This window comes from Lodderomyces beijingensis (assembly GCF_963989305.1).
Source record: "Lodderomyces beijingensis strain CBS 14171 genome assembly, chromosome: 3".
Taxonomy (NCBI): Eukaryota; Fungi; Ascomycota; class Pichiomycetes; order Serinales; family Debaryomycetaceae; genus Lodderomyces; species Lodderomyces beijingensis.
This window is the reverse complement of record NC_089972.1, coordinates 930,552-949,813: the sequence shown is the minus strand read 5'-3', so window position 1 is coordinate 949,813 and position 19,262 is coordinate 930,552. Positions and strand designations below refer to the sequence as shown.

At 44.5% G+C, this 19,262-nt stretch overlaps 6 protein-coding genes across 6 annotated transcripts; 3 read left to right on the top strand and 3 right to left on the bottom strand. All coding sequences in view use genetic code 12, as the record gives it.

Moving 5' to 3' along the window:
• Window positions 1-931: 931 nt before the first annotated feature.
• LODBEIA_P24880 (uncharacterized protein) lies at window positions 932-4,114 on the bottom strand (the record flags this gene model as incomplete). Its single annotated transcript, XM_066972492.1, has 1 exon — window positions 932-4,114. The coding sequence occupies one exon, from the start codon at window positions 4,112-4,114 to the stop codon at window positions 932-934; it is 3,183 nt and encodes a 1,060-aa protein (XP_066829426.1).
• A 1,668-nt stretch (window positions 4,115-5,782) lies between these two features.
• Window positions 5,783-9,061, bottom strand: LODBEIA_P24870 (uncharacterized protein; the record flags this gene model as incomplete). Its single annotated transcript, XM_066972491.1, has 1 exon — window positions 5,783-9,061. The coding sequence occupies one exon, from the start codon at window positions 9,059-9,061 to the stop codon at window positions 5,783-5,785; it is 3,279 nt and encodes a 1,092-aa protein (XP_066829425.1).
• A 245-nt stretch (window positions 9,062-9,306) lies between these two features.
• Window positions 9,307-12,225, top strand: LODBEIA_P24860 (uncharacterized protein; the record flags this gene model as incomplete). The annotated part of the gene is made up of 2 exons (XM_066972490.1): window positions 9,307-10,145; window positions 10,557-12,225. The coding sequence occupies 2 exons, from the start codon at window positions 9,307-9,309 to the stop codon at window positions 12,223-12,225; spliced, it is 2,508 nt and encodes an 835-aa protein (XP_066829424.1).
• Window positions 12,226-13,309: 1,084 nt separating this feature from the next.
• Window positions 13,310-14,175, top strand: LODBEIA_P24850 (uncharacterized protein; the record flags this gene model as incomplete). Its single annotated transcript, XM_066972489.1, has 2 exons — window positions 13,310-14,121; window positions 14,172-14,175. The coding sequence occupies 2 exons, from the start codon at window positions 13,310-13,312 to the stop codon at window positions 14,173-14,175; spliced, it is 816 nt and encodes a 271-aa protein (XP_066829423.1).
• A 66-nt stretch (window positions 14,176-14,241) lies between these two features.
• On the bottom strand, window positions 14,242-18,285 carry LODBEIA_P24840 (uncharacterized protein; the record flags this gene model as incomplete). Its single annotated transcript, XM_066972488.1, has 1 exon — window positions 14,242-18,285. One exon carries the CDS (start codon window positions 18,283-18,285, stop codon window positions 14,242-14,244), a length of 4,044 nt encoding a protein of 1,347 aa, XP_066829422.1.
• Window positions 18,286-18,682: 397 nt separating this feature from the next.
• On the top strand, window positions 18,683-19,126 carry LODBEIA_P24830 (uncharacterized protein; the record flags this gene model as incomplete). Its single annotated transcript, XM_066972487.1, has 1 exon — window positions 18,683-19,126. One exon carries the CDS (start codon window positions 18,683-18,685, stop codon window positions 19,124-19,126), a length of 444 nt encoding a protein of 147 aa, XP_066829421.1.
• Between the last annotated feature and the right edge of the window lie 136 nt (window positions 19,127-19,262).

Sequence of the window (19,262 nt, the reverse complement as noted above, 5' to 3'; positions counted from 1 at the left end):
ATAAAGAGAGGAGCTAATTGTTTTGTTTCTGAGTCACCCATACTACCAGCCACAGCAACGCAAAAAACCTGTTTCTTGTTGAGGTCACAAGAACAAACCCATCTCGACGATCTTTGCATTCGAAGCGCGGAGAAAGCTTATCCTTGAGCAATCTGGAATTGCAACTTGTATGTACTAATCTAAATGAACGGACACACATGGGGGCCTGAATGAGTCGCTTTTGATAATATCACAGCAGATCCTTTCGCAATCTCATGTCTTGCATCTCACGTTTCCTCTCTGACAAGTCTTGAAAATAATCCATGACCTACCACGTTGTCTTCAAGAGGGACTCCACCATTTGCAGCTTGGAAATTATTCGCCGAGTCTGATGTTTGCACCGCTCGCATCGTGCGTTGTGCGAGCAACGAAACAGAACTACCCCCTAAAGCCGCCTAAAAACAAATAAAGTAGATGTCAACCGCCTCCGCTTTTTTCACGTCGCTTGATTCCATCTCATGAAAAAAGAACGCAACTAGCCTTGACAATACAGTCATCATTAAGCAAGAACTTAAGACTCATCAACTTCCCACTCAATCCATCGAAATCCAAGCCATCGCTTTCTTTCTTTTTTTTTTTTTTTTTGCTTATCTTGCATTGAGATAGCCTGTTCGCGTCCGTGCATTGCCGCTCATTTCTGATCTCGCTATGGTTTGCACTCTTGATAAATCTGCTCAGTTCCAAACATTGCAAGCTTGTAAGGCTTCAAAAAGAGAAAAGAATTTGCTCCAGGGGATGGTCCAAAAGTCAAAGAAAACAATAGTTTGTGGGTGGTTTTCTTTTTTCTATTCACAGTTTTACGTTTGTTGTATGGTTCTTTTCATAGTCTCTACACATTCAAACATCTAATACTATTCTACTGATAGAATAAACTGTCCCTCTGTCTGTCTCTTCAATACTTTAACAACCCCTTCTTGACAAACTCCTTCCTAAGACTACTGATAAACTCCAAAAACTTGGCAGGGTTCGAATCAATGCCCCTCGAATATACAAAGCTCGATGCCAAGTGCGTGGCGAAAATGGCCCTCAAGTAAGCTTGCGGCACACGAGCAAGCACGTTTTCAATGCCAATCTCTTCCAACAACAATGGTGGCAACGAGTCCAACAACACGGCGTTTCTAAACTCGATATCATCGTCCCAGAGCTCTTTGGAGTTGGCCAACTCGTCGCCCAACTTGTTAATGGCAAGTGAAAGTTTGTCTGATAATATAGTAAAAGGAACGCCAGTGTCCTTGTTTAGTTTCCAAAGCGCTTCAAACTCGGCATTGGCATTAGCAACAATCTTGCTCTGCACGTCCTTGACATAGTTGACGTAAAACTCGGGCTTAGCACCAGTGTCTGAATTGACACACATATTCTGCAAAAAGCCCTTGTCGTCAAATGCCAACGCGGCGAGCACTTCCAAAGAGGAAGAAGTGACGCCGCCTTTGTTTGTCGAAGCATCTTTGAAAATAATGGTGCCGGCTTTCTCCAACACTAGTTTTGCCGATTGCGTGACGAACAAATTGGCACCTTCAACAAAGTAAGGAACAATCGACTTGCCCGTCTTTTCGTCAATTAAATCTTGCACGTTATTGGTGTCAATGGCAGCTGGTCTGCCGCCACAGGGGACAAACAAGTCGACGCCGCCATCGACGCCGTATTGCTCTTTCAATCGCAAATGGAAGGTGTTTCTAAATGCAACACCGCTGGTGACTAGTTGGCCATTTGGTAATGTAACGTCCATATCGTCAACCAAAACAATGTAACCTTGCAGCGACAATTTAGACTTGTCATAGTGTTCAATCATTTTCCTCTCCTTGGCTAACCGGAGCAACTCCTCCTTGTCCAATCCATTTGGATCGCAAATGACTCCCGAACCGTCAACTAAACCGACATAGTTTTCATTTCTTGACAACAAGATTTCGTTGGATCCCAAGTCTCCGTCGGGACCACCAGTTTGAAACTTGCGAATCTTGCCATTGTCAATATCCAATTTCTGGTAGATTTTGTTGACGTAAGCACGAACAGACAAACTTGTCATGCCGTACTCATCGTGTGGAATACCACCAATCTGCGGAGATTTGCCCGTCAAGAACGATTTCCACCATGGTGCGCCTCGTTCTTTGGCGTGCAACGTGGCCCAATCAACGTATCCGGCGGTTCCTTCATCTGGTCCCAAAAAGAGAATCTCGGGCTTATTGTACAAGTCGACATAGTGGTCCTTGACCCCAGGGATGTGCTGCTTCAAAAGCAAATCAATCAAGGCGTCAATGTATTTTTCAAAGCTCGATTGTGGACGTTCTTGCGCAGCACCTACATCCAATAGAATCACACCTTTCGAGCCACCTTCGGGGATATCTTTGTTTTTACGCTGTTGCGTGTTGGCCAAGTTGTAATTTTCGTCAAAGAGATTTCTGACATTGACATTGTAGGCATCTAGCGATCTCGATCTAACGATTCTGATACCTCCACGTGCAATGTCTCTGAATCGAATGTGGAAGCCTCTAAAGTCCGAGCCAACAATGAAAAACATGCCAAATGGGCGATCTGGGTATTCTGCTTCGGGCAAAAACAGGGGGTTCAATCTAAACGACAAGGCAACTTTCGTAGGAGTATAGAAATTTGTCTTTAATATTGACTTGTTGAACTTGTACAATGCCCTCAAGACGATAGCGTGGTGCTCGTTTTGCGAACATTCCCTGCTCAACAAGTTTTCAAATTCTTCTTCGGAGCCCACAGGGGTGATTTGGGACAATCTCTGGTAGGACAAGGTCTTTTCCATCGAGGATCTGATATAGTGGACATCTGCAAATTGGCGGTACAATTTGCGGACAATGTCGCTTCTCGCGTTGAACACCTCTTTGATGTAATCCTGAGTATAAGTTTCAGCTCTCAATCTTTTTTTCAAGCTGCTCAACACTTCAGCGTGTTCAATAGACTTGGATGGATCCAACAACGAGGACAATTTGTTGTATTCTGGACCTAACCGGTTCAAAAAATGGGTGACGAAAATGACACCCGATTGCGCATAAATAGACTCCTGCAATGACAAGTCGCCCTTGATAAACCTGTTATGGAAGAAATTGTGTGGAATACAGTACAACAAGGAGGCCTCCTTGATGACTTGGTATATGGACAAGTCAGCAGCCGAGTGGCTCAGTCTCGAGGTGACATACATGGAAATGATGGTGACACCATTGGCAAATTGTTCAACATACTTCCTAGTGGTTTGCAACTTGTAGTAATTGGCCAAATCGCTCAATGCCGAGTTATACCTTGGCGCCGAGTTTTGCTTAAAGCCGATAATGACTCTATACTCTTCACTGTTTTCAATAGGGAAATGTTTAATGATGGGGCCAGTCGATTTTAAAACTTCCTTTTGAATGCAATCGTAAAGCGTCTTTGTATTGGGGGAAGCGATTTTCAAAAAAGTCTTGTCACCAACTTTTTCGATATCCAGCGCCAACGAGTCCGCAGCATCGAGATTATTGAATTCATTCTTGTAGACAAAGAATAAGCGAACGTATTGCTCTTGCAACTGCTTGTTTTGCGAGTAGACGCCATTGAGAATAGGGTCGGTGCGGTAGTTCAAGGGCGAGCAGAAGTACTCCAAACGATAGCTTTTTGCTGTTGGCACCGAGGGATCAATGTACTTATCATCGATTCTCTCTTCAAACGGGTTTCTTTGGTGATCTCGCGCATCAACGGTATCGAAAAAAACCGCGTGGTCTTCCGCTTCTCTCTTGTACGAGATCAACGGTTGTTCGCCCGAGTTGGCATACGCTTGCACTTTACACGAGTACAAAGCGTGCACATGCCCGGCAATCTCCTCTGGCGTCAGTCGTGCAAAGAAGACATCGTCAATGCCCAAGGACTCGTAAAACCACCTGGCTTCAGCTTCCAACAACGATTCCGGAATGAACCCCGTCGAGTCGAGCAAATCCAAAACCCGCTCAAACTGGTCCTTTTTGCCGCTAAAGGGACTGTCAATGTAGTCGTGCTTCAAGCTTATAGCTGACGAGCTGGCCGATTCTTTTCCGTAAATTTTGAGGTTAGAGATCCCGCTTGCTGCATCTTGACTAGTAGCCGTCATATTGCGAAATAAACTGGGAGATGAGTAAAAAAAAAAACTTCAGCTTTTGAACCGAAATGGCGAAACAAAAAAGCAAAAGAATAGGATTTCCCTTATTTGTTCAACTCTCGGGTTTCTAGAGTAAGAGGAATCAAGGTGGGCTCTTGTATTGGTATTTATAGGAGTGCTGATGATCCCACATATATTTTTAGGGGGGGGGGAAAGTGGATTGGTTGGGTAGAGGATAATACTCCGAGTTTGGGCCAAGTGCCTTTCCCCCTCTGTATGCAGAACCACGGTCTTTTATTTTTTCGGTGTTGCATTTTTTATTTTACCGCCGCCAAGCCGCCCGCTGTGCGGCTCGTGTCATTCGAATTTGGAAATTTCTATTGAGGGTGGTGGAGATCCAACTCCGTCGCTCTAACCGTCTTTCTTCTTCTTCAGCTGGAGTAAAAGTGCAACAGGAATTACCCTTCTTCCACCAAACTACAGGGCAGGTGGAACTACCAAACCCTTTCTCCGTGTAGAAGGAGTTTTCGTTAGCGAGAGACGAGACAGATATCGCAAGGCCTTTTCCGCCAAACCTCCAGCAGAGTTTGTAAAATGTGGAGTAGCCTTTTGAAAAAAAAAAAAAAAAAAAACTAGAGGCTTACTCTTAATAGCCTTAGCCTTAGCCGCTGCCGCCACCTTGCCACCACAGGGCAAACGTCGATTCTTTTTCTAATTTTGCCGTATCCCCCGTCTTGCCCAATGCCCTATGCGTCAAGTGGCCCAAACACGTTCCTGGCTGCAAGTTGATTTTGTTGATCTTGTTGTCTTTGATTTCCAGCGAGGGTAAACGATAGCGAACCCACTTTCGAAAGCCGAGACTCTCTCTGCCTGGTGTAAAAATTCCCTCAACGCCACACATGCCGCAGCACCGAACCCACCACCACCACAGCCCACAACCAACACTCCCAGCACACACGTCTGGCATCTCGGAGACGCATTTTCCTTTAAACACGCACTGGCTCTTGCGAAAACTTTTGCGGTGATGGAGATGAGATAAGAGAAGACTAGGCTAGACTCTGCGAGATGATCTGCTTTTTTCCGCCGTTGGCAGTTGTTTTGTTCTAAATAGAACCTCTCAAGATCAAGACTATGAGTATGAGAAATCTCCAAAAGGAGGCCGCAGCTGTTGTTTTTCCCCTCACCTTGAATTCGCCTCGCCGATTGCCCCCGGTGGACCAGAGGGCACACGTCTCGTAACGCAAGGCACTTTTGAGCTCTTCCCGTCATGGAAACCACACTTGTGCACAAGAATCAACAAAAGAAAGAGGGGATCTACGGCAAGTGGGAAAACCACCCAGATGATCACTCACTCGAGTCAATCAGAACACGGCGTTTGGACCATTGCTCTAGCATGGTGTTCCAAACATATATACATCTCTAAACGTGTGCCCCACATCACCCCAAGTTGAAGGTTGTTGGTTTTTAAATCTCGGTACCATTTTCAGAACAACTCGACACGTGTGACTTGCTTCTGGGGTAATAAAAAAAAAATGTCACGAAACTTCAACGGGTTGTTGGAGAGACAAAAAAAAACTGGGGTAAATGGAAGTGCTGCAAAAATGGATCTACGGAGTTTAACTTCCGGATTTACAACAACAATGAACTCCTCCAGGTGTCAAGTCCTCCAAAAGGCTTTTCTCACATCATTTTCTTGGACCGCTTCTGGTAGCCGCCCCGACCTTTCAAGATGGGCAAATTGTCACTAGTAAGCGGACTAGTCAACGGTGGCGGTTTCAGGTGCGACAAAGGAGCACCGCCAGCATCCTCGCTGCCTTTGCTTGAGCTATGCCTCCTCATCTGCAGTATGGGTGCAGGTGTATGCAACGTGCCTTTTGGATTGAAGGAGTAGCCCATGAGGTCTTCGCCCTCGTACGCGTCATTTGTGCGTCCCAGCGTGATCGAGCTGTTGCTCTGTTGGCGAAACTGGTTATAGGCGCCATTGATTGGGATTGGGTTCGAGGCTGAGAGCCGCGCAATCTTGAGATCCTTCTCCTCTAAGAGCTTCTCGAATTTAACCAATGCGGTAGCGAGCTCCTGGTTCTTTTTCTCGTATTTCAAAGCGTACGAAGATATGGCGTTGCTTATTGCAAGCTTTGAGTTGGCGACCTTCTTGTCGTACTCATTGACGGTTATATTGTAGGAATCCTCCAACTCCTTGTATTCCCGTGACATCTGGTGCACTTTTTCATGAGCCAATTGAAGTTGGATTTTCATGTTGTACAACTGGGTCTCATGCTCTTGTTTATGCTTACTCGACACGAGCTGACCCTCATGGTTTTGCTTGCTGTGGTTCGTGTCTTCACTTTCTCGAGCGTTGTTGTCTCTCGTGGCTCTTGCTTTCTCCTGCTCGAGCACTGCTACTTGAATCTTGAGCTGCTCAATCTCAAAATCCTTATTGGGAATATCCTCTTTCAACACTTTTTCCATATTAGCACGCTCAACCTCCATGGCAACCTCCAGCCCCTTGACTTGCTCCAACAACAGCTCGTTCGCATCTCTCAACTCTCGTATCTGCTCAAGAAGCACACTCTGCTCATCCAACTTGCTCTTGTTCCCCTGCGATATAATATCCTGTTTCAAAGCATCGACTATTTTTTCCAACTCGTGAATCTCTTCCGCTACACGTCCCCCTTCATCCATCTTTTCGCTCGCCACAGCTTTCCTTAATTTCGAGTAATGGATCTTGTTCAAGTGCTTCATATAACTGGTGAATTCAATCTCATTTTTATACAACAACAACTCTCGCTGGTAGAAATCAATGCTGGTGCCATTCTCGTCGTTCATGCTATAATAAGGCTTAAGCCCGCTCCCGTTTAAAGTACTCATTTCAGCGCAAAAGCTCAGATTCGAATACTGTTTTTCCTTGGAGGCGCTAACCGTCTCCAACGTTGTTGTGGGAGACGACATTGGTCGCAGCAATTTCACATCGTTTCTGTCCCCATCATGGTCAAAACGGATACTCCGAGTTTCCGAAACGGGGCTGAGTGTTTCATGCATGGAGTTTTTGTACATGGGATCTGGTGGTGGTGCTGCTGTTTGGTGTGCTACGGGGTGGGTATTTAATCGTTTGATATGTTTCAAATTGGTCAGAAATAAATGCTCGTGCTGCTCGAGCAACTCGGGTAATGGTTCTCCTGCACTTGCACCTGCACTTGCATTTGCATTTGCATTTGCAACTGTGTTATTCTTGACACTTGCTCCGTCCAGCACAAAACTCTGATTTGCATTCTGCCCGTTCTCCCACGAGTTTGTATCAAAGTTTACATCTTGAAACTTGATTGTTCCTTCTGCATTGTCAATGACAAAATTCGTCGGTACTATCGAAACTCTTCTTCCTGGCAAGTTGTTCGCAAGCAACGCCTTTGACGCGCCACTAGTCAGCATATATATCGGCCCCGACATCGACGACTTTCTGGATATAATCTTATCCAACCGGTTGAGTTCCAATGCGGGGTGGTAGTTGACGATGGAGTTTGCATTCATCAACAAGTTTGGATTCAAAGATAAGCACGCGGTTGCAACATCTTCAGAAGATAATGATTGGTTTTCTTTCTTTTGACCATCACTTTCTATCCAACTTATAGGGTTACTGATCTCCTCGTCGAGAACGAGATCGAGGTCCAGTTCCAGTTCCAGCTCAGGTTCCACTTTAAGATGACATTGCGCGAGACACTTTGGATGAAGCAAAAACGTCACCAACAAGGACTTGGTCACCGACTTTGTATAGTCCTCAATCACAAAACTTGGACTCGATACGCTCGCTTCCAAATGCTTGAAAAACCCCACCGTCATCAATTGCGGAGCACGCTTGTTAAAGTACTCATAAGGAGCTCGTGCAAATTCAAAGAAATTAAACGGGAAAAGTCCATACAAGAGCGTGGCGTAATGCTGATAGTCAAATATAACCTCCGTGCCAGACGGCGATCGAGTTTCTCGCGCTACTCTCCACATCCCAGTGTCATTGGCATACTCGTGGAAATTTTCAAACCTGTTGGGGATGAACTTGTTAAACTCGTGCCAGCTGAGTATCCTGCTATACATCACCAACAAATCAGGCAAGTGCGCTCCTAACGATGTGCTTACTTGCGGTAGTAGCATGAGAAGCACAGTCAATGCCGAGTGCACAATCGCCCCGTTGAAATCGTAGCAAATGCATCTCATCAAACTCAAAAAAATGGGCAAGTCGGCCACTTTGGCAATGCACGGTTTTTGAGACCCAACGAGATCTGCAAAGAGTATAAGCCCTTCGGCTCTATGGTCGACATTTTGAATGTGTTCATCGAGAACTCGGCAGTATAGTTCAACATGCGCCACGCCGTAGCTCTTTAAAAGCTGAGCGCAGTTGTATCGAATAAACCGTTTCCGCTCGTGGTAGGTTTGTGTGTCCTTTTGTTCTGGGGCAACTTGCATGCTGAGCTGAGAATGCATCACATCTTCATCGAGATAGATGTTTAGCAACATTTGAATCACTGAAGTTGCAAATTTTTCCCTCAAGTCCAACAACCCGGGGTCCTGCGACGTGCCATAGTCAATCACGAGGCTTTTCAAAAAAACACGTGCTTCTTCAACAAACCTAGAGTCGTACCCGGCGCTGTCTATCATGGGCCGCAAATAGGTTCGCACCCACAAGTGCGACTCCTTGTGGTTGAAAACTCCACAAACCTTCGATAGCACCTCCAAGAACTTGTACTCCTTATCGATATTCTGCGAGGGTTTGACGTATTTGTTGTATAGTTCGTAAAGCTCATCGCTGATACTCGTAGACTGTTGGATGGTTGCCAAGTTATTGTGCTTTTGGAAATACTGGCTGATGATGTTGTTGAAACTCGCAGTCTCCTCTTTGCTCGGCTCTGTCTCGTCATTTTTCGATAAAACCAGATCTAATGCTTTAATAAGGGACCTCGAAGACCCCAGCATTTACTCGGGAGGTTCTATAAATATCTGTGAGAAATGGAGGGTATCTATCTGGAGTTTGTCCTATGTGGTTTGCAGTGATTCTTTCAGATGCCCCAGGCTCACGCAAATATACGAACACACTAAAAAATAAAAAAATTTGGAAGATGCGCTTTGTCTGTTGAGATCCGAATCGAAATATGAGTAACAATCCTTTTTACCACCGAATGTGACAACAAGGGCCGACAAACACATATTCTTTTTCACATATGGCTTCCTTACTCGACATTATCAATGAGGTAGACTCCTTCAAAACCTCGGCGCCATTTTTCACCTTACTTGACCACACGGGGAACACCGCGCTCGGTTACATCACCGAGGATATCGCCAGGCTATTCGAGTCAGAAACCCAGTCGTTCGAGGTCGATGTTGAACGCAGATTGATTCGAATCAGAGCCGAGTTTGACACTCTTCAAAAGCGGAATGAGTTGTTCGCGGAACTCGCGTCAAGATGGCGAGCTCTTTCTCAATTCGACGCGTTATTGAACAAAGGCTGGCGCGATGAGTTGTACACGGTCTACAACCCCACCTCGGAAGCTTACTTTTACGTCGAAAGAGCATTTTCCGTTTTAATTGGCGTCGTCAGTTATGGCGTGCACATCAATGGATACGTTCCTCGTGAACAATCATCGGACCAGACCTTGAAATTTTGGGTTCCCAAGCGGTCCTTGACGAAACCTACATACCCAGGGAAGCTAGATAACACGGTAGCTGGCGGACTCGAAACCGGCCGTTCGGTAATGGAAACCGCGGTGAAGGAGTGCTTTGAAGAAGCGGGCTTGAAAGAGGATTTCGTCAACTCGAACATCCGCAGCGCCGGCGCCGTGTCATACATGCATCTCACCGAGGACGGCCGCGTGCAACCGGAAGTTGAGTTTGTTTTCGACTTGAAATTCAGCGAGGATAGCGCACACTTGATCCAGCCACAGGATGGCGAGGCTGAAGATTTCAAGTTGATGACCTGTGATGAAGTTCTTGCAGCCATCAGAGACAACAAGTTCAAACCCAATTGCGCGCTTATTATTGTTGATTTCCTCATCAGACACGGGTACGTAACCCCTGCAAATGAACCTAGTTTCCTCGAAATAGTCTCGAGGTGCCACGTGAAAATGCCCTTTCCCACAATCAGCTAGAAATGGGCATCGCAAATCTACCGTGCAAGTCCAATATGCAAGTCCACCGTGTAAATGCAAAAAATAAACGGCGTGACAAATGGCTGTTTTGAAAGCAAGCACAGCGCCATATTGCTGAACTTTTCAACAAGAAATCTTAAAAGACAATTTACAAAAGACGTATAGAATAATAGACATTACAGAAACTGGACTAGCTGTAGTAGCAGCAGTAGTGGTGGTGATGGTGGTAATGGTGGTAATGGTGTAGGTTGGCCATATTCAAACTAGAAGCAGATATGGGTCTGCGCTACCTTTCACTCCCCCCGCTTAACAGACTCGTCCTCAAGTCGCCATTGCGGGTATCTTGAAGAAACATTTCCAAGTGCAGCAGCTCCAGCTCCAGCTCCAGCTCCAGCTCCAGCTCCAGCAATGTCTAACGAGAATGTGTCCATCAGTGACGCCATAATGCTAAGTGTGAGGGATTCTATCGACTCAAAGCTTCCGAGCCAGCTCAGCACGGATAAAAAGCCATCGAGTTTGGAATCGTTGTTCATCCAAGTTGAAGCCTACGAGAAGTTTCAAGATGAAATAGTCCAGCTCCTATCGGACTCGCCTATCGAAAACCGCCAATTACTCTGGATAGAGTGTATATATAAACTAGTCAGCATTCACGGAGACTTGAAAAAAAAATTTGTCGATTTTTGCTCGCAGCCGAATATCAACTATGGATACGAGCAGCTCCTACACGTGCAGGCCAAAATCCAAGAGACGTTGAAAGCCATCACTGGCATTTACAAAAATTACCTAAGTTCGGAAAACGGCAGCAGACTAGTTGCGCGCGCCGTGGATCTCATTGGCGCACTTCTCGACGTGCTTGAAATCAAGGTCATTGGCTCCTCGGACGAAACTACAGCACAGGATGAGCTATTGCATTTGGTACTTGAGCATTTTGATTTACTTGCAAATACAAAAGAGCGGGTGGATCTTTTGGCACAGCTCAGCAGGAGCTTTTACATCTTGAACAAGTCCGAGCTTTTGCTTCGGATATTGCCCGATTTCAATCCAGAAACACCGCTCGACTTGTTGGCCGACGGCAAGCCCATTAATTTGGTAGACTTGATGAATTTTTACCGGTTCACCGCGTTTAATTTGGTTTCGCTATCGATAGCGAAGCAAACAAGTGTTGAAGGTGACTACAACAGACAAGCTGACATTTACTTCAAGATTCTATTGACGTTTCCAAATTTAAACATTGGCGACTTGTCTGGAGAAGACAACCATGATTACTGGAACGGGTCCATCATTAACCTTCAAGAACGGCAAGAGGTTTCATATTTATACATCCTCAACTACCTCTTGGGATTGGAATCTATTCACAAGTTTCTCGATCATACCGAAATTTTCAAAGACGAGAGCACCTTTTTGCTTAAAACCATGTCCTTGTCGCTTTCGCGTGAAATTGAAAAGCAAGCGTCGCAACCTGGAAGCCGGCATTCCAGTGTGGTTAACATTCTGCTGTTGAACACAACGGTGGCGGATGTTGATATTCCGTTTAAAAAACTAAGGAATCTAGGCGCTGTGGTCCATGACGGAACTTACAAGGAGAAATTGAGACTAGTCGTGGACTTTTGTGAGGCAATATCTGCTTCCAACTTGGAACTCCCCACCCTTTCTGCAAAACTATCCTCGCTCGCATCAGTCTCGGTTAAAAACGAGACGACGCAAAAGGCCCAAGTCGCGATTGCTCTTGTTCGCAAGCTCCTCGTTTTGGTAACTTTGAAACTGGCGTTGGAGACCGGAGGCTTGAATCACATGACGAGGTCAAATTTAAACCGACTTTTCCATTTCGATGACGTGACAGAAGCACTTACAGTGAAGCAGCTTTTGCGGTTTGAAATACATGAGGACGATGTTATGACATTTGAAGAATGCACCGAGTTCAAGAGCAAGAAAGCATTGGTTGATTCCCAGTTGCAAGTCATAAGACTTACCCGAAAACTCCGTGAGTCGGTTTAACAATGCTGGACCGGCTTCTAGACAAGTGAATCAACAAAGTTTAAATGAGAAGGTGCTGTTTACAGGTAAGGAACTCGCTACAATGATTTCTTCAAGAAGATACTTCTTCTTTATTGTTTTTTAAATTTGTAGGCACTCTCTTGAATTTGTGACTTACTGAGCAGACTCATATTTTATGTATCTGTTAAGATATTGTTTAGTTTTTTCCACTGTGACAATCAGGTAATAGATGCCTTCCTAGTTCAGTTGGTTAGAACGTTTGTCTCATAATTACCCGTAATGTGTGACATCAGGAGGTCGTGAGTTCGATCCTCACGGAGGGCACTTGCTTATTTTTTTTGTCTCTCCTCTGTCTTTTTGCAACTTTTGAAAGCAATTCTCTGCTCTTTTCCCCTCCAAAATAAGAAGCTCCGGTTATCAGTTCATGAAATCGTAATTTAGCTATTCATACTCGAAGTGCATATTCCTGCTGTTACTTTCGAGAGAGTTTATCTCCATTTAGAGATCAAACTTGGTTTTCTTCAGGTTTTAGAAATTTCAGCTGAATTTGGTGCATATCTCAGCCAAAGTTAATTGGCATCCACTGCACAGCATTATTCCAAAGTACCATTTGTCGTATAAATTGAACCTGCTTAGAAAGACAAGGAGTGAGAAAAGGTATCAGGAATTCTTTCTCCAAGAGAAATTACGCTATCAGATTTTCAATAGTGTGGTGGTGGTTCAAAGCTGATACTTCCGAAGCTAAGCTCGAGGCATAGAAAGCTTTTGATTTGAAACGACTCTACTACAAGGGGGACACTTTGTATCCCGTATTGAATTTTCAACTCCTTTCAAATACCTGGAGAGGCTATCTATGACACCAGAGTCGAAGATATACCCAAGGAATCGGTTGAAACTAGCGGTTGAATCACACTAAAGGAACAGAACCTTAGTTCTCGTTTTTTTTAATTTCTACTCCCCCTTTTTTAATCCCCTGAATCACACCTATTTTTTATTCCGCTCTTCCTCCCCTTGATATAAACCCGCGTTATCTTATCGGGGCCCCTCTTCTTCTCATGATGAGTCCACCAACTCGGCAATTCCAATGCAGATATCCGGTCTCTTGGGCCTTCAAAGCGTTTTATTCAACAGTAACTACTTGGAACCTATAGTTACAACGACTGTGAAAACCAATGAATACAGACCAGTGGTCATCTGGCACGGCCTCGGAGATAATTACAACGCCTCTGGGATACACAAGGTCCAAGAGCTCGTAAGTGACTTGTATCCGGGTATTTTCACTTACTCAATCTACATTGACGAGGATCCTTCTGTCGACCAGCAGAGATCCTTATTTGGAGACGCGAATAAACAAGTTGACCAAGTATGCCAACAATTCCAAGAAATCCCAGAGTTGGCGTCTGCAGAGTCCATCGATGCTATTGGATTCTCTCAAGGCGGAGTGCTCCTTCGAGGCTTGATTGAAAGGTGCCCCGGTGTTCGAGTTAACAATTTCATCACGTTTGGTAGTCCGCACATGGGAGTAATGGAAATGCCATTGTGCAAAAACGATAAGGATTGGATATGCAAGAGAAGAAACCAGTTTTTGAAACGACAGGTTTGGTATGACAATGTCCAGAAAGCCATTCTTCCTGCTCAATACTTTAGAGATCCATTTAACTTGGACGAATACCTAGAGCACTCTTACTTCTTGGCCGATATAAATAATGAAAGGACGACTAAAAACTCAACTTACTCAAATAGGTTTGCCAACATCAACAAGTTATTGTTGGTGACCTTCACCAAGGACACCACCGTTGTGCCAAAGGAAAGCGCAATGTTCTGCGACGTGGACGCCAACTCGAAGCAAACGGTTCCGTTTGATCAGACCGAGTTGTACCTCAAGGACTATATTGGGTTGAAACAATTGCACGAGCGAAATGCAATTGAATTTTTCACAATCGAAGCTGAACACATGTCAATATCCGAGGATTTCATTAGTGATGTTGCCTCGAGATTTTTCGGTAACAACACAAGTTAAACGTTTAGAATGATGTCGCTGCCGAGGATTTGTTTTAGAAACTCCTTATCCATATCCATGGAGTCTTGTTCAGAGCGAAATTCCTTCTCTAAATCCGCCTTTGCATCTTCCAACCGCTTGTTTTCGTTACCATTATCATTTTCATTTTCATTCTCATCATCATTATTACTGTTATTCTTTTGTGGTTGAGTTTGTTTGAAACCACTAGCGGGACTCTGATTTGATAGCAGTTTGGAGTGGGGCAAAAACGCGTCGTTGTCAAGACTAGATTCTCCAATATACTCATTTTGCTGCAAAGTCAGCTGTGTCGTTCTCACTTTTCCTTGCGTGGAAATTGGCTCAGAAGAGTCAATCAGATTAAGATCAATAACCTCTGGCGTCGAAGTTCTCGCAGAATTGAGGCCATTGGCGGTGTCATGATTATGCTCCAACACAAAGAGCTGATGTTTTGCTTTCTTCTTTTCAGGGCTAAACACAGTTGTAATCTCTTCACTGGGCTCAAAGGAATTATCTGAGCTAATGTCAAAAATCGACCGCTTTCTTGCCTTGAGCTTTCTATGCACCAAGCTTTTTGACAGTTTGGACGTGTCTTGATCGAGTCCACCCTTTTCTAAACCAGCTGGGTTATGTTGCGACACGTTGGCGACAGGAGCGCGCTTTGTATCTAAATCCTCATCCAAAGCTAGCACATCTGGTCCGATCGGAGACCACAGGTTAGAATCGGAAGAAGAACAAACATTTTCTTTGTTTTCCAGCCCCATTGTTTTTCTGGCATAAACGTCATTATCTTTGACAGGACTTGTTACTGGCTCCTCTTGAAATTCGTTATTCTCTTTTTTTTTATCAATACTAGTTACAGGCAGATGACCGGTTCTTCTGATAAGTCTGGCAGTATGCGGAAGCACTCCCTCTCGACAGCACATGTGCCGACATTTAGATTTATCCTTGCAACTGTGATTGCATTCGTAATTGCCGTTCAGCAAAACTGCTCTTTGCTGGATTGTGGAAGTGGCCAGTTCGTTGTGTTGTGTAGCCTTGTCAACATAAAAGTTTTCTCCTTTCAGAGCCAAGCCTCTGGCATTTTGAATCGGCTCCATGTCCTTTAGTTCCTCGAAAACATCCTTATCCGAGTCATCTAGGTTAGAGTGCTGGCTGAAATCGAAATCATCAATAACCTCAATAAACTGCCTTTGGACTTCTGGCAAAGGTTCAACGCGGAGATGACGATCAACAACGACGCTAGCAATTGAATCCACGGATGCTTGGCAATTAAAAGTCTCCGACAAGCTCGTGATGGACGATGCAAGCTCAAACGTCTTTGTCTCAAACAATTTTTTCGCAGGTATTCTGCGGAAATCAACAAGGTGGCCACCAATGTCGCTCAGTATCTGCACAAACACCAACTGGTTGTTCCAATGAGTCATTTGGCTATAAACATTGACACCGACGCTGACAAGAAAATTACACCGGATCGATGTTTTAGAGGGCTCAAGCTGTTGACTTTTTAAATCAACATCTAGACTGATAACTGGTATGGATGCTAAGCTCTTTTTTATCTTGTTGCTAGCGCCGGTCTTGAGGCCCAAAAAGTACTCAATCTGGGAGTGCGTCAACGATTTCGCATCTGCCAATGATAGTACGTGGTGGTTGACAAACTTTTTCATTGCCGCAGGGCCAACGCCTTCCAATTGTCGAAGCTCATTTGGTGAGCCTTCCCAGCATCTGCCTTGAATGCACCTCATCAAATAGCTCAGATTCCGTAGAGATATCCCGTCTTTCCTCTCTACAAACACGTCTAAAATCGCGGTCATGATCCGGGCAGCGTGCTTGAATACATAAAATTTATCTCCTAGAAAGCTTGACTGCAATTTGGTGGCCCCATTGTAGGTTGGGAAATCCGAACCGCCTAGCTCGTATTGCAAAATGATTTTGACCTTATCTGAGTGGCTCATCTCCTTAAGGTCACATGGAAAGCGCATTATCGGTGAGTTGTTAATCTCTTTGTATAGCCTTTTCTCCTGGTGCTTCAACTTGATGTCGGAGAATTCGGTTGCCCTGGACAAAATATCCAACACTTGCAGCACAGACAACTGGCTCTTTGCTTTGGTGAGTAGTTTCATTGTTTGAAAAGAAACGTAATGCAACGTCATTGAATAAGCGTAAGCAGTACACTCATAGCTCTCGGTAATCATATTCTCATTGATCAACTCGGCAGCTCGGTCTTTGCAAAACTCGAGTAGGCTCTTTTCCGGATCAGTATATTTATTCGGAATATCATAAAAATAAGGATTGGCAAGAAACCGAACGTAAAAGTATGTTGTCTTGACCCAGGCTAAAGCGTCCTCCACGCTTTTGATATTTCCAACTGCAATTTCCACCACCAAATTCTCACTAAAGTTCAAATGCAAGCTGCTTTCAATCTTTTCAGTGCCTTGAATCACTCTTTCGTATTTCTGTTTGAGTTTGGCATTCGTCATAATCACGGCCACACCTTCGTCTTCAAACTGCGGCCGACCAGCCCTGCCAATCATCTGTAGAATGTCAGTTTCAGCGTACTCTTGAAAAGTGCTCTCTGACCAGCATCTAGTGCCCTTGATGATGACAAGGTAGGCTGGAAGGTTGATGCCCATGGCTAACGTTGAAGTACAGCAAAGATAGTTGATTTCTCCGCTCAGAAAGGCCAGCTCAATTTGTTTGCGATCCGCATAAACAAGACCAGCATGGTGGTAGCCAACGCCTCCTCTAGCATAACCCATCAAGTCTCCATCTTTTAATTTCAATTTCAGGTTCAGGTTTAAGTTCAACTTTGCTCGTTTCAGAATAAAATTCTCCAACAAAAATTTTGCAGTATTTTGACAGCTGCTTCGTGTGGGACAGAAAATTAGCACTGGTTTATTCTTTGAATGCTTGGTGATAACTTCAATGAGCTTTGAACTCAAAAAGAGATCAAATGAGAATTCGTTTTCATTAATTGGTTTGAACCCGTAAACGACTTGTTCAAGCTTGACTGCGCGATACTCATCGCCAAAATTAAATGTTTCAGCAGGCTCATTAGCAGATCCATCACCTCTCCCAATCCACTGGGAGATATCGAGTGCATTGGCAACAGTGGCTGAGATTGCTAAGATTCTCAAACCTTTGCAAATCCGCTTCATCCTTGTGATCACCACTTCCAAAGTGGCACCTCTCGACTCCTTGAGAATGTGCACTTCATCAACCAAGAGAATCTTGACCAAACCGAAAAGTTTCTTGTAATCTCTCCATTTTCTGGTAATCACATCCCACTTTTCCGGCGTTGAAATGATCACCTGCGACTTTCGTACATTCTCAGCTTCTTTATAGGAAGAGTCTCCAGTCAAAATGCCAACCTTAATTCCCAAGGGCTCAAACTTCTTTGACCACTCCTCTTGCTTCTGGCTGCATAGCGCCTTTGTTGGCGCAAGGTATAGCGCCTTGACGTCTTCGTACTCATTTTTCCGTGGTGGCAACTCGCGGAGTATCGCCAACTCAAACAACACGGTTTTGCCAGAACCCGTGGGGGAGCTCAAGACGCAGTTGTGGGAGCTATTGTACATTGAGTTGAAGCATTTAGATTGCATTTCGTTAAACTCTTTGAATGGGAAAATGCAACGTTTGTCGGCGGGAAGCACACTCGTGTTAAGTCGTTGCGGCATATTTGAAAATGACAGCTCCTCCTTTATAAATAACAACGACGTCGAACTATTTTTGGCAACACAATGGTCGTCGTCTAGATACTCATGATCTAGAATGTTTCTGTCTTGGCCAACTCTTGTTTTGTGTTTCATGTTTCCTCCCGTCGACCCAATGACATCTCCTTGGACGCAATTGGCTCGAGCTGGGTCATATTGCTGACCATGTGGCCGAGGATTATTAGCGTATTTGAGTGTTTGACAAGGCTGCGAAGCTCCACGACCGTAGCGAAAGCGGTTCAAGTTGGTCCTATCCATTAATGCGCTTCTCCCCTGAATAAGAAACGCTTGTTGAGCCAGAGACCCATTCACAAAGACGGACTGGACCATGCTTTTGCTTTTGTTTTTGTTCTTCTCCTTTTCCTTCTCCTCCCGACAGCCATCGTTGTGATTTTCAACGGTTGAGCAATATTCAGCGCCGCTATTCAACAATCGTGGACTCGAAGCTCGTAAATTTGGATTAGCTGAGTAAAATGATTAGTACCCCAATTTGGGTCTCACCAACTTTATCATCATCACTAGGGGTTTCTATATCTACCATTTGTATCTGTCTCTTCGGACTCTAAGAAGGCTTGTAGGTTGTTCAAGAAAGACATGGAAATCATATAGGTTTTGGATTTTTTGCAGCACAATTGAAAATTGCAAGTGGTAAGAAAATTTATATAGGCAAGAGAAATTACCCCTTTACCGTGGGAAAATATACCAATATGTACACACATACATACACATGGCGGTGGAAACTGATAGGAAATCAAGACTAGCTGCTTTACGAAAGAATCGCTCAAAGAGTCAGAGTGCCAGCCTGAACAATGAGGCAACGAAGGATGCGGAGACAACTTTGGAATCCAAGGACAGTTTGGTGAAAGCGGGGGACTTCAAAGCTGATGATGCAACTGAGACACTGCGACCTCCCTTGGCTAGCCAAGTGATTGGCGACAGCAATAGCGATCAGCCTCTAAATGATGATGATGGGACTAAAGACAAAGTCCCTGGCACCAAGCCTGAACTGGTCCCAAGTAAAAAGCTGAACCAAGCACAAGAACACCGCACAGATTCACCCATATCTGAAATGATGGAAGATATAAAGCCCTATATTCATAAAGCAAAGCTAAGGACCGATAGGGCCATAAACAAGATCATCCAGGATCGAATTGTACAGGAGTCCTCGTAGACTTGTATTTAGACGTGTATTTATAGTCCAGGTCCTACGTTTTCTATCCCACATATTACCCATTTGGGAAGTCTACGATTCTTCCAATCAAATATCTTTTTCTCACGCTCTCTTTGCCGAAACTCCTCAACTCATT